The sequence below is a fragment of the Thamnophis sirtalis genome, unplaced genomic scaffold (assembly GCF_051295495.1).
Source record: "Thamnophis sirtalis isolate CommonGarterSnake01/CBP01778 unplaced genomic scaffold, rThaSir2_p1.2 scaffold_17, whole genome shotgun sequence".
NCBI lineage: Eukaryota > Metazoa > Chordata > Lepidosauria > Squamata > Natricidae > Thamnophis > Thamnophis sirtalis.
The window spans coordinates 854,136-871,822 of record NW_028261397.1 but is presented as its reverse complement, the minus strand read 5'-3'; the positions used below and the strand labels follow the sequence as shown (position 1 = coordinate 871,822).

General features: G+C 52.4%; 1 protein-coding gene across 2 annotated transcripts; it reads left to right on the top strand.

Annotated features, from left to right (window-relative positions):
* Window positions 1-5,033: 5,033 nt before the first annotated feature.
* ERAL1 (Era like 12S mitochondrial rRNA chaperone 1) lies at window positions 5,034-16,892 on the top strand. 2 transcript variants are annotated; one of them, XM_087702823.1, is made up of 10 exons: window positions 5,034-5,426; window positions 10,110-10,237; window positions 10,636-10,713; window positions 11,429-11,475; window positions 11,773-11,834; window positions 11,972-12,084; window positions 12,597-12,863; window positions 14,595-14,744; window positions 14,834-14,914; window positions 16,112-16,892. In XM_087702823.1, the coding sequence occupies exons 1-10, from the start codon at window positions 5,087-5,089 to the stop codon at window positions 16,232-16,234; spliced, it is 1,389 nt and encodes a 462-aa protein (XP_087558949.1). In that variant the 5' UTR covers window positions 5,034-5,086; the 3' UTR covers window positions 16,235-16,892. The 2 variants fall into 2 exon arrangements, with proteins under 2 accessions (XP_087558949.1, XP_087558950.1); XM_087702824.1 differs by lacking the exons at window positions 14,834-14,914; window positions 16,112-16,892 and having other exon boundaries at window positions 12,597-12,867.
* The last annotated feature ends 795 nt before the right edge of the window (window positions 16,893-17,687 follow it).

The window sequence follows — 17,687 nt, the reverse complement described above, 5'->3', positions numbered from 1 at the left end:
GCACCCCACTGCGCATTTTAAACCAGTTTTATCTAATTTCTCTGTGGTTTTTTTTTTTCTTCTTCTCCTCCTTCCAGTTCTCCAGCTGCAGGCATGCCTGAGAGAGAGAAAAGTCTTGCTGAGATTCCAGTTCGGATATCATCATATACTGTAAGTTGGAATCAGACACTACAGTATAGATGATGTACTAACTGGGGCTCCTGGGCCCATCCCTTCAAGATATCCGCTCAAGAAGCAGCTTCACCTTGGATGCAAAAGATATTTATTTATTTATTTTTATTCGAGGGAAGCGTTTTTCATGGGAGAGAGCCAGCAGGAAAAGGGGAAGCGGAAAGCAGAGAGCCTCACTCCTTAATATGGACTAGAAGGCTGGGGAGTGGGATTGTCCACCTTCCGTTCTGTCTTCCAATCAGACGCAGAGAGGGAGTTTTCCCATCAGTTGAAATGCCAGGGGAGTGGAGAGGACTGCTGATCTCATCCCTAAGGCAGGAATGAGCAGCTATGACCCCTTGGAGGACCTGTGGACTTCGACTCCCAGAATTCCTGAGCCAGCCATATTGGCTGGCTCAGGAATTCTGGGAGTCGAAGTCCACAGATCCTCCAAGGGGCCACAGTTTCCCAAACTCTGTGTTAAGGTTATTAATGGTTGGTAGCACATTCAGCTAGATGTTTAGCCTGGATTTGATGGCAGTTGGGATGTTGGGAAATCTAAATAAATAAAAAAGGTTTGCCCATTGTATCCACTTATCTAGTCCTCTTGGAGGATCTGGGATAGACAGATTATTGTTTAATAACAGTCAACCTGTCATTGCAGGATGTAAGCTGATTATTATGATTGGCCAGATGTTTAGCCTGGATTTGCCAATTTTATCCACCCAGCCAGTCCTTCCCAAGGATCTGGGATTAGGCTGGTGTTCTTTGATCATTTAAATGCAGCCCAGAATAACAGAACTGGAAGGGTTCTCGGAGGTCTTCTAGTCCAACCCCCTGCTCAGGCAGGAAACCCTAGACCATTTCAGACAGACAGATGTCCGATCTCTTCTTAAAAACCTCCAGGGATGGAGCAGCCACAATTTCTGGTGGCCAGCTGTTCCACTGGTTAATTGTTCTCACTGTCAGGAAATTCTCCTCCTTAGTTCCAGGTTGGCTCTCTCCTTGATGAGCAACAGAATAGCAGCGTAGCAGAATAACAGAGTTGGAAGGGACCTTGGAGGTCCTCTAGTCCAACCCCCCCTGCAGTCCCCAGGCTTACACCAACAGGAAAGCCTTAAGGCAGTGTTTCTCAACCTTGGCAACTTGAAGATGTCTGGACTTCAACTCCCAGAATTCCCCAGCAGTGGTTAGGACAGTGTTTCTCAACCTTGTCAACTTGAAGATGTCCGGACTTCAACTCCCAGAATTCCCCAGCAGTGGTTAGGACAGTGTTTCTCAACCTTGTCAACTTGAAGATGTCCGGACTTCAACTCCCAGAATTCCCCAGCAGTGGTTAGGACAGTGTTTCTCAACCTTGTCAACTTGAAGATGTCTGGACTTCAACTCCCAGAGTTCCCCAGCCAGCATTCGCTGGCTGGGGAATTCTGGGACTTGAAGTCCAGACATCTTCAAGTGGCCAAGGTTGAGAAACCCTGCCTTAAGCATTTTTGAGGCTCACCTTATCAAGGGGAGCAGCTACATTTCATGCATGGAGGGAGGGGTGAAAGTGGGGGTACAGGCGAGGAGAAGGGGCTGCGTTCTGATCTGCAACACCACTGCCCTGCGAAAGGACCACGCGGCGTGTCAGCGAAACCGTTACCATTACTGAGTTTAGTAATGGTAAGGGTTCTTCTGCCATGCCAGATTATCTCCTTCCAGTACTCCGAAGGCAAGAAGACGCCACCTGGCCTCAGAAGGACCCCGAAGCCCATCGTCCTGTGCAAAAATAAAACATGGCCCCAAGTCCTCCCGACTCTGCTGCCTGTTGTTCTTATGGGGCGTGGGGGCCTTTGGGGTTGGTCAAAAGTCCAGCTGGAAGGGTCCGCCTTGACCCTGGGACTGGACTGGGTGGGCAAAGAGGGACCCTCACCCACCAAGGACGGGGGTCCTTTCCCTTAATCTGCCCTACGGACACTTAATTTGGTGTTTTTAAGACAGAGACCAAAGAAGAATTCCAATGTAGACGCCGAGGCTTTTAATTAATAAAGTTTTTAAAAGTTTTATTGGGATTTTATCCAGGAGGGGGGATGGGGATCGGGGGTCCTACTCAGCCTCCTCTGCTGGGAGGGGGAAAAGATTTGGGGTTCCCTGCCAGGCAGGTGTTCCGAGAAGGCAGGAAGGGCCACCCCATAGGGAAGTCTGAGTGGGTTTCTTTGGGGCACTTTGGCTGTGTTTATAATGAGAGGAGGGGGCAATTGTATGCCACTTGGCAGGGGGCCCCGTTCCCCCCAAATGTCCTGGGTCCCTTCTGTTGGGTGGGGGCTGATGGCAGGCCCAGACCTCTAGAGCAGGGGTCTCTAACCTTAGCAACTTTAAGACTTGTGGACTTCAATTCCCAGAGTTCCTCAGCCATGACCCCTGCATAGCCCCAGTGGAGTCTGAGAGCAGCCGATCTATATACATATAAACCAAATACCACTCACGCATCATCACAAAATCTCCAGAACCATAAAGCCTACAAACTTGAAATTTGGGATGTATGTTCCTCTTGGCTTCTAGTTGCTCCCTAAGAAAGGATTTTTCAAAATGACCATCAGATCATTAGTATTTGTTATACAGTATTATATTAATCTGATGCTAAGGAGTTCTACTCCCCCTCCCCACCTGAAAAGAACTCTGTTCCAACTGCCAGTTGCCTCAGATTGCTTGCATTACCTCAGCTCAAACTGGCAGCCTTTCCACGCCTTCCCTCAGGAGCGGCCTGGGGCTCCTTACACTACTAAACGTCGGCACATCACCAAAATGTCTACGCCTTCCACCTATGGAACTGCTTTCGGACTCAAGGCGGCGGGAGCGATATTCCCTTATGTCCGTGATGGCGAACCTATGGCATGTGAGCCCAAAGTGACACGTGGAGCCATGTCACCCAGCATGCGCGGCCTTGCCTGTTTGTCTTCTGGGTTCCTGGTGCGCATGGGCACTCGACGATCAGCTGTCCTTCGCGCAAGCGGCAGTGCTGAAAACTGGTTTGTGCATGTGTGCCGGACAGCTGATTGTTGGGTGCGCATGCACGCCAGAACCTGGAAATTTGGCTTTTCCGGAGCACGGCCCCAACGGTTCCGCACGAGGTTCTCCATCACAGCTGTATGTGTTTCAATCATCGACAATCGCTGAGCCAATGGATTGTCAACCGAATTCCTCCTGCATAGCCCGATCGCATAGTTTTGTCGTGGGTATCCAGCTAGTAGAGTACATGCTCTTGTACAGGAACAGGAAGCTCAAGGGCCAGGGCCAACAGAAGGTATAAATATATCCCCCCCCTTCTCTCTCCACTCCATGTGCTCAGCTGCACCAGGACCTCAAACCCACGTGGCCCCGTCCCATCAGTAAACTCTCTTTCCGATCAGCCTCCATGTTGTTTCCAGAGTCTTCCTCCCCACTTGGAACTGAGCCAACGAGAAGAATAGGAAAAGGGAAGTTGCTGTTGTTTCCAAAAAGGAGATGCTTGATTTCAATATATTAACTGGAACTGCTACCAACTGCTTTGATGTTATGCAGGAGCCAAGAGCTAGAAGCCAGCGGTTGGGAAACCACAAGACCAGCCAGCCCGAGTGCCGGTTGGAACCGCAAGCAGAAGGAAGAAGGGAAATAACCACCGAGACTCTCTGCTAGGAAAACACAGGCGGTGGTGAAGGGAGCAGGAGACGCATGGACCACATCAGGTGGGTGTTTTAATAGGATGTTCCGCTGAACAGGGGAGGGAGTGAACCTGTGCAGGGGAGTGAAAAGCAGGTAGAGCAGTGTTTTTCAACCTTGTCAACTTGAAGATGTCCGGACTTCAACTCCCAGAATTCCCCAGCCAGCATTCGCTGGCTGGGGAATTCTGGGAGTTGAAGTCCGGACATCTTCAAGTTGACAAGGTTGAGAAACACTGTCCTAACCACTGCTGGGGAATTCTGGGAGTTGAAGTCCGGACATCTTCAAGTTGACAAGGTTGAGAAACACTGTCCTAACCACTGCTGGGGAATTCTGGGAGTTGAAGTCCGGACATCTTCAAGTGGCCAAGGTTGAGAAACACTGGGGTAGAGGCTTCCTTCTGGGTCCACCTTTTGTGTCAATCAAATTCTTTGCTGCTTTCAAGTCACTGTCTCGAGTAGTTCCACGTGCGAACTTCGTACTTTTTCTTAACAGGAGGAAGTGGAAAGCGGGAGGGGGCGGGGGGGGGGGCTCCAGAGAATGGCCCAGCCCTTGGGACACTTGTAAGAAAATAGCCAGGGCAGAAAAGGGGCCGCCCCCCTGCGCCCCCCCCCCCGGCCCGTGGAGATCAAACAGGGTGTGGAACTCAAAGGGCACTTTGTTTGTGCATGCTCAGAGGACCTGGAGAGACCACGCAAAGCCCTTGAACTAAGGGAACAAAAGAGACCCTCCCAGCTCCTTGGAGGTGAGCGCAATGGCACTCTGTATATGCTCAGAGGAACTGAAGGCCGGGGTGGGTGGGTGGGTGGAGAGGAGCACAAAGACCGCTGAAGCCTTTGAAGCTCTTCGGCCAAGCAAAACAAAACAGACCCGCCCAGCTCCCTAGAGATCAAAGGGTCCGAAATGCAAAGGCACTCTGCATATGCTCAGAGGAACTTTGATCGGGGCTTATTTCCCCCCCCATCACGTGACACCACAGTCCCAGAACACGCGCTCTCAACTCAAGCAGGCGTTCTGCGCATGCTCGGGGGCGGCGGCGGCGGCCTGTGGCATGGAAGCGCACAAAGCCGAAAGCACCGCCGCCACGCCTCCTCTTAGGCCCCGCCCACGACGCCTCTGCGCGGCTCCCCGCGTCGCTCTACCCGCCGCTCGTCTCTGTGGTCGGCTCCTTCCGCCTCCCCAATAAGGCCTTTCGCGGCGCGAGAGCCAAGATGGCGGCGCAGGGGAGCGAGGGCGCTTGGTGAGGTGCTGGGTCGCCATGGCGACGGCGGCGGCGCTGGGCTGGTGGGCCTTAGGCCTGGCCGCGCGTCGGGCCCGGCTCCTCCCGGCATCCTCCCCTAGCCTGGAGCCGGCCTTTTCACGGGCCCTGAGCCTGCGGAACTCGCGGCTACTGGGTGCGAGGAGGCAGGAGGCAGGCCGGGCTTCCGGGCGCTCCGACCCTCCGGGGACCGGCGGCCGCATGGAGCCCGTCTGGGCCACCCCGCCTCGCCTGCAGAGGCGCGAGTCCGCGCTGGATCACCTGGCCGGGATCGCCCCGGGAGAAGCGGGGGAGCCGTCTCTGGGGGGGCCGGTCGCCCCGCCCGCCTGCGCCTTTCACGGTAGGCCTCGACCCTTGGGGGGGGGTCCACGGGGGGGGTCCCTGAGGCAGGCCTCGCTTTCCCTCTTGGCTCGGAATGAGGGTTTCCCCAGCCCGTCCTTCTGCAGGCAGTCCTCGACTTACATCCGTTCGTTTAGTGACCGTTCGAAAGTCCCAGGAAACCTTTTCTTTAATCTAGGCAAGAAAGATTACAGACAGTCCTCGATTTACAGCCATTCGTTTAGTGACCGTTCAACGTTACAACTGCGCTAAAAAAACCTGACTCAGGGCCCTGTTTCACACTTGTGACCGTTGGGCCTTCCCTGTGGTCACGTGTTTACATTCAGATGCTTGGCAACCGACTCATAGTTATGACAGTTGCAGCGTCCCCCGTGGTCACGTGATCAAAATCCGGACGCTTGCCAACTGGTTCGTATTTACGACCGTCGCAGGGTCCACGTGGATCCCCTTTTGCGGCCTTCAGGCAAGCAAAGCCAGATTCACTTAACAACCGTGTTCCTGACTCACCAACTGCAGGGATTCGCTTAACAACTGTGGCAAGGAAGGTCGTAAAAAGTTGAGGCAAAACTCACTTCACATCCGCCCCGCTTAGCAACATAAACTGTGGTGCTCCATTGTGGCCGCATGTCGGGGGCTGCCTGTAATTCCGATAGTCACGATGGCTTCAAGGGGTGATGGGGAAGGCAGGTTGCTTTGGGAAGGACAGAACGAACCCCACCTGGGGAATCGCCCTGTGGCGCAGCTGTAGGAATAAGTGGGCAGTTACTAATTACATATTCTTAAATATATATATATATATGTTACATTTGTGCTGATAAATAAATAGAGACTGGTATAGATCTATTTCAAGCTATTTAGCTCTCATCAGCTAGCCATACCCTTACTGGGATTCGAACTAGCTGATGAGAGCTAAATAGCTTGAAATAGATCTATACTAGTCTCCCTTTATTTATTTATCAGCACAAATACAACACAAATGTAATAAAGGCAACAGTAAAAATATTGGGTTTCTGTCGTGATGGACTCTTGTGACGAGCCGATTGACAGATAATGGAAGCAGGAAGCTTCCTCCCATAATTGGGGCATACCAGGGGTTGTGACACTAAATATATATATATATATATATGTAGGTCTCTAGTTATTCAGGTTTTCTCCCGCGGGAGAAAACCCAAATAACTAGAGACCTACATACTAACACCCGCGAAAACCTCAGAAAACACACACACACACACACACACACAGATATATATATATATATATATGTATGCATGCATGCATGCATGCATGCATACATACATACATACATACATACATACATACATATATATATATATATATATATATGTTTTATTTGTGCTGATAAATAAAGGGAGACTAGTATAGATCTATTTCAAGCTATTTAGCTCTCATCAGCTAGCCTCACATCCCAAAACAGCACTGAGAGGGGGGGGAGCCTCCTGCTTGAGTAGGAGATTGGACTACTAGGAGATCTTCAAGGCCCCTTCCAACTCTGTTATTCTGTACTCTTGTTTGTGTGAGAGAGTATGTCTGTACATGCACGCATGTATGTGTGTGTGCATGTGTCATGCGCGACTTCATTTAATAATCAGGAAAGACACCACTCAACTCCATTTGTTTGAAATTAAGTGTACTTTTACTAATTATAAATGAACAGTAACAGCGAAGCTAAGCTGAGTCTGGATAAATGGGCGCGAAAGCAAAGAATATCATGCATAGTTCAATCCCCTCCCCTTGGCACCCCAGTCCATGGTCCAATTATAATTCACCCAACTGTCAGGTGGGAGATAACTTCAAAAGTCATCACCAGGGTGGAATGCTGGACAGTTAACTTTGGCGGGAAACTCCCTTCCTCCACATGCGCAATGAGATGGTCAGGACAGCGTCTAGAATCTTCCTCCAGTACATAACGATTCCCTTCCCAAATACCATGCCCCCCCTCCCCGTTTCAATGGCAGCCGAAGCAGCAGCAAAGCAGAGGCTGACATCCGGCCCTCCTCCAGAAAAGGGCGGTCAGACCTGCAGAAAGGAAAAGAACACAAACAGACCGACAGACAACAACACATGAAAGAGAGAAAGGGTAAGGGAGAAAAACAAACGAAAGGAGGCTGGCGAACCATCAGGGCTTGTCAGGATAGGCAGAGTAGAACTTGCGGAGCAGACGAGGCGCCTGGACATGGGATCCGTCAACCCATTCGGTGTGAGACGGGGGGAAATGCTTCCAAGCCACCAGGTACTGGACACGGTTCCACCGCTTGCGAGAGTCCAGAATCTCACGGATCTTCCGAGAGCAGGGGGGTGGTGGTGGTGGAGCGGGTTCGGCCAGTTTGACGCGGCAATTCACAGCACGATGCCCCTCCTTTCCACAGCGGAAGCAAGCATAACCTCCCCTGCCCTCACTTCTTGGGCGGGGGGTTTTAGGGGATGCTGGTGGGGATTTCTCAACTTCTCCCTCTTCCATGCAACGAAGCCTGATTAAGCCGAACTCAATGTCTATAGCATTTTCATACCAAGCTTCCAAACGACAGGGAAGGCGTCTGTTTATGCATTGCTGGTACACATCTTCATCCAAGCCATAAACGAATATATCCAGCAAGGCCTCTTCCGACCACCCCGTCATATAGGCCGACAACGCCTGGAATTCCCGCACATAGTCAGGCAGTTTTCTTTCCCTGTTTGAGGGCCATAAATTTCCGCTTAACGCGACGCTCGGTGAAAGGGTCGAAGAACCTTCTCCTCATGGCTGCCATAAATTCATCAAAATTCCTCAGGAGAGGGGAATTGCTGTTATGTAGTCCGACCATCCAGTCGGCTGCCTTCTTCTCCAAGGCCATCAACACCATTCTCACTTTCGTTTCATCTGTCTCTAAATCAGGCCCATATATTTCCATATAATTCCAGACCTGACAGATAAACAGCCCGAGACCTCTGGGGTCTCCATCATACTTTACGCTTAAGGGTGGGACCTTAGCCATCCGGCGTCGCCTGGGGCCCCCCCTTGCCTTCGGAATGTCTCTAGCCGCAGGGGGGGAGGCTGGTCCTGGGTTTTCTTGCGCACATCCCCCTTCGGCCCCTCCAGTCTCCCTTACGCCATGCATTGAGTACCTTTTCTCCAGCTCCTCTGTGGGCTCCCTTTCCACAGCTCTCCCCCGAATCCGGCGTTCGCTCCCTGCCTCTTCGAGGAGCCTCGTGGCGTGGGAGATTTTGTAGTCTTCCTCTCCAGAGCCACTCCACTCAGCCGCTGGTTCTTTCTTTGGCCTCCTCCTCGCGACTCCAGCTTGTAATTCCTCGGGTTCCTCTCTCTGTCCCACACCCCAAGTCCATCTGGGACGGACGGCAGGTTCTTCCACCCTCAGCTCGGCTAGTCTTTCCGTTAGAGATGGTCCTGCCGTTGCACCCAGATCTTCCTCCTGGTCGCTTTCATGCGAAAACATTTCCTTTTCTTCCTGCGAGGGCACCCCCCTCGGTAGTTGTTCCCTCCGGGTTGGGTGCGAGGTCAGATTCAGCTTATAATAATCAGGAAAGAAACCACTCAACTCCATTTGTTTGAAATCAAGTGTACTTTCACTAATTACAAACGAACAGTAACAGCGAAGCTAAGATGAATCTGCTTAATTAGGCGCGAAAGCGAAGAATATCATGTATGGGTCAATCCCCTCCCCTTGGCACCCCAGTCCATGGTCCAATTATAATTCACCCAACTGTCAGGTGGGAGATAACTTCAAAAGTCATCACCAGGGTGGAATGCCGGACAGTTAACCTTGGCGGGAAACTCCCTTCCTCCGCATGCGCAGTGAGATGGTCAGGACAGCGTCTCGAATCTTCCTCCAGCACATCATGATTCCCCTCCCAAATACCATGCCCCCCTCCCTCCCCGTTACAATGGCAGCCGAAGCAGCAGCAAAGCAGAGGCTGACAGCATGTGTGTGTGTGTGTGCACGCACATACACACACACTATACAATTATGTTGTATAGTGCCCAGGGTCGCCTAGGTCAGTGTTTCTCAACCTTGGCAACTTGAAGATGTCCGGACTTCAACTCCCAGAATTCCCCAGCCAGCGAATGCTGGCTGGGGAACTCTGGGAGTTGAAGTCCGGACATCTTCAAGTTGACAAGGTTGAGAAACACTGTCCTAACCACTGCTGGGGAATTCTGGGAGTTGAAGTCCGGACATCTTCAAGTGGCCAAGGTTGAGAAACACTGGCCTAGGTCACTTGGGAAATTGAATAACTAAATAAACAGCCAATTGGTGAAGGCGCCAGATTAGAAACCAGGAGACTGTGAGTTCTAGTCCTGCCTTACCAAATGAAAGCCGGCTGGGTGAATTGGAGCCAATCACCAGGAGATGGTGAGTTCTAGTCCCACTTTAGGCAGGAAAGCCAAATGGGTGGATTTGGGCCAGTCCCCCCTCTCTCAGCCTCACGGGGTGATCATCGTGGGGGAAATAGGAGGAGGAAGAGGTGTTGAATGTGCTCGCTGACTTCGTATGTTTGTGACCATCATAAAGACGGGATATGAACAAATAAGCACATCCTTTCCGTGCGTTCTGGGGGGTCGGGGTGCAGGAGAAAGGCATAATGTTTAGAGCATGGAAACCCCTCCCGAGCCGGAATCCCTCCTGGTGAACACACACACACCCCACCAACCTTTACCTTGTTCCTGCAGGTGATCACAAGTCCTTGATGTCCCACCGCCCAGATCAGCCGGAGAACCCCAAAGTCTTGAGAGTGGCCATTATCGGGGCTCCCAACGCTGGCAAGTCCACCCTGTCGAACCAGCTGCTCGGACGGAAGGTAACGGCACGGGGCTTGGATTCTTGTCAGCATGTTAACACTCATTTAGTGGCCATTCACAGTTACAACGGCACCGAACAAAGGGATTGACAACCATTCCTCTCACTGAACAACTGTGGCGGCATCTCCACGGTCCCTGGTGACCTTCCCAGCTAACTTCTGACGAGCAAAATCACGTGGGGAAGCCTGATTCGCTTAGGGAGGGTGCGATTCACTTAACGACCCTGGCAAGAAGGGTGGTAAAATTGCATGCGACTCACTTAACCCACCTTGCCTAACGATGGAAATTCTGCCCCCAATTCTGGTTGTAAGTTGAGGACTAGAGTATAAATGCTACTCTTCAGGCCTTACCGTATAAAACGTTCGGAGTTGGCATTATTATTATTATTATTTTGCAGATCCTGGCGGTCTCCAGGAAGGTGCACACAACAAGGTGTAACGCTCAAGGCGTCCTCACAGTGGAGGATACGCAACTGGTGAGTGGTCATAACAATGAGTTTGGACTGTTTTTCTTTCAATGTGGAAAGATGGGCACGCTGCCGGAGTCATAACTCTGAAAACTTCGAATGGTCACTAAGAATGGGTTTAAGTCGAGGACTACCTGTGGGTCAAGCCTACCTGTCTTAGGTCGAGGACTGCCTGTAGCCGCTTCCAACTATGCGGATCACCAAGGGAGGCAGCCTCAGGTGCTGAGAAAGAGACTTTCCGGGTATCCAAAGGATCACATTGTGGATCCTTCCCGTTCTTTTCTCCCTGACCCGTTCAGAAGACATGGCTCTCCTGACCAAAATGCAAACATCAAATTTGCAGGGAATAGCTTGACTGCCCAGGTTCTCCCTCCCTCCTGAAGGCTGGTCAGTGTGACAGCTGAAGGCGCCCAGGATAGATTGTCACAAAAGTAAGGGAAATATTGTCCTGATTTGAACATGCTTAAGAGCCAAGGTGGCGCAGTGGTTAAATGCAGCACTGCAGGCTACTGCTAGATCAGCAGGTCAGCGGTTCAAATCTCACCGGCTCAGGGTTGACTCAGCCTTCCATCCTTCCGAGGTGGGTAAAATGAGGACCCAGATTGTTGGGGGCAATATGCTGACTCTCTGTAAACCGCTTAGAGAGGGCTGAAAGCCCTATGAAGCGGTATATAAGTCTACTGCTATTGCTATTGCTATGCTTAACTTCCTGTTCTCTCCCTAGATTATCTTGGACACCCCTGGCCTCACCACCGCTGCCAAGGGCAAAAGGTAGGGAGGAGTCTAGACCAGGAGTGTCCAGCCTCGGCCACATGAAGGCTTGGGGACTCCCGGAATCCCCCACTCAGTATGCTTCTTAGAGGGGCGGACTTCCACTCCCAGAATTCCCCAGCCATGGAAGTCTGCAAGTCTTAAGTTGTCATGGTTGGACACCTGCTCTGGACAGGGGGTCTTGTGTGTGTGTGTGTGTGTGTGTGTGTGTGTGTGTGTGCACGCACACGCACATAAGGGAGGGGGAGGAAGATTGATTCACTTTATGACAGAAGCTTTCCCTGTCTCCCATTTCAGACACAACCTGGAGAAGGCCATGCTGTCCGACCCATTCAACAGCTTGAACGATGCAGATGTAGGTGAGGATTTGGCTCGCGTTCGTCAGGCGTCGTTCCCTGGTTTCCTTCCGGTGAGGAGGTGGAGGTGGCAGGGCTGCCCCTCTGGATTCCCCCTTTGCACCACCCCCCCCAACGTCCCTTTCCTCCCTTTCCTTCAGTGCTGGTCCTGGTGGATGTTTCCGATCGCCACACCCGCCACCAGCTTCACCCGCAGGTGCTTCGCTGCCTGAAGCAGTTCCCGCAGGTGCCCAGCCTCCTTGTCTTGAACAAGGTGAGTTTGTTGGGCTATAACTTCGGCCTGGGGAGGGGGGGGGGAGTGACTGCAGAACTTTGGGAGGCTCGTAGAGTGCTCCTGGGGTTGTGGGGGTGCCAAAAAAGAGCTTTGCCATAAAAGGGGGGCGTGCAGAGGCTTTGGGAGGCATGTAGAGACCTCCTGGGGGTGGGGGGGGTAAAACCGCCCCAGTTTTTGCTCGTTTCTGCCCTCCCCAGTCCCCAGGAACACTTTACAAGGCTCCCAAATCCTCTGCACGTCCATTTTTGCGAAGGGGCGGGGTTTCAGTAGGCCAAAATGCTGTATTCAGTGTATAAGGCACACCCAGATTTTCGCCCTCTTTTGTGGTGGGGGGGAAGGTGCGTCTTATACTCCAAAAATATGGTAAACAGAAAACAAACCCTGGGGGGGGGGGCTGGGTGAATCCTTGGGTCTTTCTCAAAGGTCCGTTTTCTGTCTTTCCTTGACTTGCTACGATCCCCAAGGAGCAGCTGACTTGATTTCCCTTCCAGGTGGACCTGGTGAAGAAGAAGGGCCTCCTCTTGGAGCTGGTGGGCGAGCTGACCGAAGGCGCCTTTGGAGGAAAGAAGCTGAGAACCAGGTCTCTGCACAGGCCCCCCAAGAAGGCCCCCGCGGAGCCCGTGGGGAAGGGGCTGGGCTTGGCTTCTGCGAAGGAGAACGAGACCCCGGAGGGCTCCACGCAGCAGAAAGGCTGGCCCGGCTTCCGGGAGATCTTCATGCTGGCTGCTGTGCAGGAGGAGGAGGTGGACACTCTGAAGGCACGTGAGTGACCACTGCCAGGAGGCCAGTGCTCAGATGGCCCTGGGGAAGGGGCTTAGCCAAAAGGCAGCGGAGCATTATAGTTTTCCTTGAAAAGCTTTCGCTTCTCATCCAAGAAGCTTCCTCAGTTCTTCAAGGGGTCTGGGGGGAAAAGGGAAGGGAAGAGACAAGACCAAATAACAGACTTGGAAGGGACCTTGGAGGGCCTTCTAGTTGGAACCCCTGCTGAGGCAGGAAGCCCTGGAGTCTAGACCCTTTCAGAGAAGTGGTTCTCCTAAATGGTCATCTTAAAAAGCTCCAGGGTTGGAACACCCACAACTTGGAAGGAAGGGAGGAAAAGAAAGAAAGGGAGGGAGGGAAAGAGGTGATAGGAATTGGAAGGAAAGAAGGATGGAAAAAGGAAAGAAAGAAAGCAGGAAAGAAAAGTGATGGGAATGGGAAGGAAGGAAGGAACTCTGAAGACCCGAAGAAGAAGCTTCTCAGATGAAAAGTAAAAGGTTTTCAAACAAATCCTAAAAAACTCCAGTTGCCTTTTGGAAAAGAACCTCTGGGACAACCCTGACCTGTATGATGGAGCCGCTCCATAGACCAGGGGTCTCAAACTCATGTTGTCATGTATCTGGACTTCCCACCCACCCCCCTTCGCTAAACCAGGGATGGGCGTGGCCGGCCTGTGGGGCATCTGGCCCAGGGCTCCCGAGTTTGACACCCCTGCCCTAGCCTTTTGAGTGCCATGCTTCACTCCCAGCCTCCCCGGGATTAAACAGAATTGGGGGAGAAGAACAGCAGAGAACGCTTTAGCTTAAAACTGGGTTTTCTTTTCTGTTGGGGGGAATTGCCAGAATCTGGCATTGGAATCATGGCACCTGGACGCCTTTTCGTTTGGGCCGGGGATGTTTCGCTGCTTGTTCAAGTGGCTTTTGTATGCCTAGGCCAGGAGCATCCACACCCCTTGGCAACTCTAAGGCTTGTGGACTTCAACTCCCAGCATTCCCCAGCCGTCCATGCTAGGGTGGGTGTGGAGTGGGGGGATCCTGGCCTTAGGGGAAAGGATTGAGGAGGAATGACTCTTCATGAGCTGCCTCCTCGCCTAAGGGCTCAATTCAGGTCAGGTGAGCAGAGAAACCATGGGGGGGGGGCTTCCCTGGGGTCTCCTTAGCCACCTGGCTCCATCCGAAGAAGCTACTTGGATGAGCAGCAACACATTTGACATAAAGATAAAAGAAATCCAGTGACTCTCCTTGCAGACAACTCTATCTGGGTGACTGAGAGTCTTCATCTGTACTGGTAGTCCTTGACTTACGACCTCTTGCTTAGTGACCAGTCGGAGTTAACAGCAGCACTGAAAAAAGTGACTTATGACCATTTTTCATACTTACGACCGTAGCAGCATGGGCGTGTTCATGTGGTCAAAATTTGGATGCTTGGCAACTGACTCATCCTTATGACAGTTGCAGTATCCTGGTGCCGTGTGACACCTAAAAACTGTAATGCTTCGCTTAACAACCGTGGCAGGAATGATTGTAAAACAGGGCAAAGCTCACTTAGCACCTGTCTGGCCTACCAACAGAAATTCTGGGCTCAATTGTGGCCATAGGTCGAGGACCACCTGCGTAGGAGGGAAGAGATGCTGGATCCTGCAGAGGAATCCTTGTGCAGTTGGGGGGGGGTGCCGTACAGGTAGCCCCCTCCACTCCACAGGTGTGAGCCAGGATCCTTTGTGCCCACAGAAATACCTCCTCAAGCAAGCCCAGCCCGGCCCCTGGGAGTACCACAGCGAGGTTCTGACCAGCCAGTCCCCGCAAGAGATCTGCGCTAACCTCATCCGGGCGAGACTCCTGGAACACCTGCCCCACGAAGTGCCCTACCTGGTGACACAGGTGAGCTGCAGCTCCCCAGTGCCCCCTTCGCCCCCCCTCCTTGCCCAGCAGATCCATGACAGACCTCCTGTGGGCTTTATCTCTTCCAGAAAACAGTCCTCTGGGAGGAGGGTCCCGCTGGGGAGCTCCAGATTGTGCAGAATTTGGAGGTCCCGAAGGAGAGATACGTGGTGAGTGTTTGTGTCTGGGGTGTCAGGGTTCCAAAGTAAATCAGAGTCCTAGGCAAAGGATTCCTCAAAATCCCATTTTATGAAGAGAGCCACGTTGGCACATCTGGGAAAACCCGAATCTGAGAGCTTCCCGGTTTCCCCTACCCAGTTGAAAGTTCCAGATCTTGCCCCCACACCCACAAGCCCATCCCATGATCCCATCTTCCACTGCCACGCTGGCAGCTTCCACCCACCCAGTTCCGGTCAGGTGCAGAGGTGCAGAGACAAAGGATAATGACCTTAGCTTTCTAGAAAGAACGTTGTTATGGCTACATAGCATCTAACTCCATACAATCCCCATCTCCCATTTTCCCACCATAGAAAAAGGTATAGTAGAAGAATAGAAAGTGTAGCAGGCCACAGACCCAAAAGAAAAGATGGTTGCAGGCCTGACAGGAAGTCTCTCCTCTTGGGGGTTTAGGGTGGGTGGGTGGGGGTGGTGAGAACGCATTTCAACCCAATCATCAATTTGTATTTCCAAACTGCCCATCTCAGTCAATGACTCTGGCTGGCTTGCAATTCCGAAAGTAGGAAAACAAACAAGCATTTTAAAAATAATATAAAATGCATCAAAAATAAAGACAGGAAATAAACACAGTCACTCATTTAGCAACTGAAGTTACACCGGTACTGAAAAAGAGTGACTCATGATCCTTTCCCACACTTTAGTGACCATCGCCCAGTCCCCAGGGTCAGGTGATCAAAATTCAACTGCTTGGCCACTGACTCAGATCTATGACGGTTGCAGAGTCGTGGCGGGTCATGTGGGTTCCCTTTTGCGACCTTCTGGCAAAGCCAGGGAGAAGCCGGGTTCCCTTAACAGCCATGTGACTAACTTAACTGCAGTGACTCACTTAACAAGTGTGGCAAGAAACAAAACTCACTTAATAAACTCACTTTTCCCTGGGTGATGGGTGCAGCCCACCTGCCACTTGAGCAAGGGAGGGAGGCAGGTGGGAAGGAAGGAGACCGGAAGGAGACAGGAGGAAGGAGGGAGGAAGGTGGCATAAAGGAAGGAAGGAAGGGAAAGGAGGAGGGAGGAAAGAAGGAAGGTGGGAGGCAGATAGGCAGGAATGAAAGGAAAGAGGGAGGGAGAGTTGGGGGGTCCTGGGAAACGGGGTGAGGGGCTGTCTGACAGGCTCTTCTCTGCTCCTGCAGAAGATGCTGATTGGCCACCACGGCCAGGTGGTCAGCAAGATCGCCACCGAGGCCGGCTACGACCTGATGAACGCTTTCCTGTGCGATGTGCAGCTGAAGCTCTCCGTCCAGCTGAAGGAATGAGGCCGCCCGCTCACACACACAGCCTCCCCCCAGCCCGGATGGATCTCTCTGGATGCTGCTCCGCTCTGTCCAGTGCGCTAACCCGACTGAAGCCCCTCCCCCTCTCTCTTGGGCCAGAGGTGGTGGCTGAAGCGGAGCCCCCTCCTTCCCATCTCAGAGACCCCGAAGGGGCAACGGGCGGATGGCTGGCAGGTCTGAGCCAAGGCCACCCTCTTGCGTCCTTGGTTGGCAGGAGAAACCTGGTGCCACCACCTTGCCCCTTTGACTTTTGTGAGCGCTGTACTCTTGCCCTGCCTGGCACGGAGGCTGGAGTCCCCTGCCCTTCCCGCCACTTCTGGCAGATGTTGGGCGCAGCTGGAATAACTCCCTCTCCCCTGCATCCCCTTCGTCAGCAAAGGAATCTCTCTCGGCCCGATGGCAGCTCACCGACAGCAGGCATGTAGTGATGGCGCATACAGTTGACGCCTCTGTGGTGTCTGGGCGACATATTCCCACCCAGAAGGAGGCGTGGGGTGGGGGAGAGAGACAAGGCCAGGGGTCCGGCCGCTGCCTCCTGGCTGCCCCCGCTTACTTGCTCCGTGAGTACAGTGGTTGTTCCTCAGACGGGCATTGAATTGCAATAAAAGGGGGCTCCTGGTCAGAGAAAGTGTGGGGGTCTCCATTGACCTGGGAAGGGAGGGAGAGAGGGGGGCGGAAGAGACAATCCGGAAGAGGCGGTACGGGGACTCCTCTGTTTGCAACAGTTCATTTAGCCGAGGTGGCGCAGTGGTTAGGGTGCAGCACTGCAGGCCACTTCAGCTGACTGCTATCTGCAGTTCAGCGGTTCAAATCTCACCGGCTCAAAGGTTGACTCAGCCTTCCATCCTTCCGAGGTGGGTGAAATGAGGACCCGGATTGTTGTTGGGGGCGATATGCTGACTCTGTAAACCGCTTAGAGAGGGCTGAAAGCCCTATGAAGCGGTAGATAAGTCTAATTGCTATTGCTATTTAGTGATCATTCAAAATTACAAGGGAAGGAAAAAGGGAGGGAGGGAAGGAGGAGTGAGAGGGAAGGGAGGAAGGGAACAGGGAGGGAGGGAGGAGACAGGTAGCAGGAAGGGAAGGGTCACCACTTTCCACACAACTGTTGAGGCTTTCCCATGGTCACCGGATCCAAATGCAGACGCTGGGCAACGGACTCATACTTACGACAGTTGCAGTGTCCCGGGCTCACGAATCCCCTTTTGCGAACTTCTGACAAGCCAAGTCAGTGTGGGAAGCCAGATTCGCTTTAACAACCGTGTGACCAACTCAACAACTGCAGTGATTCACTTAAGAACCGCAGCGAGAAAAATCGTAAAACGGTGTGATACTCAACTGCAGAAATTTGGGGCGCTCTTGTGCCCCTGCAGTCCTCGACTTATGACCTCAGTTGAGCCCCAGGTTTCTGTTGATAAGCAAGCTAGTTGAGTTT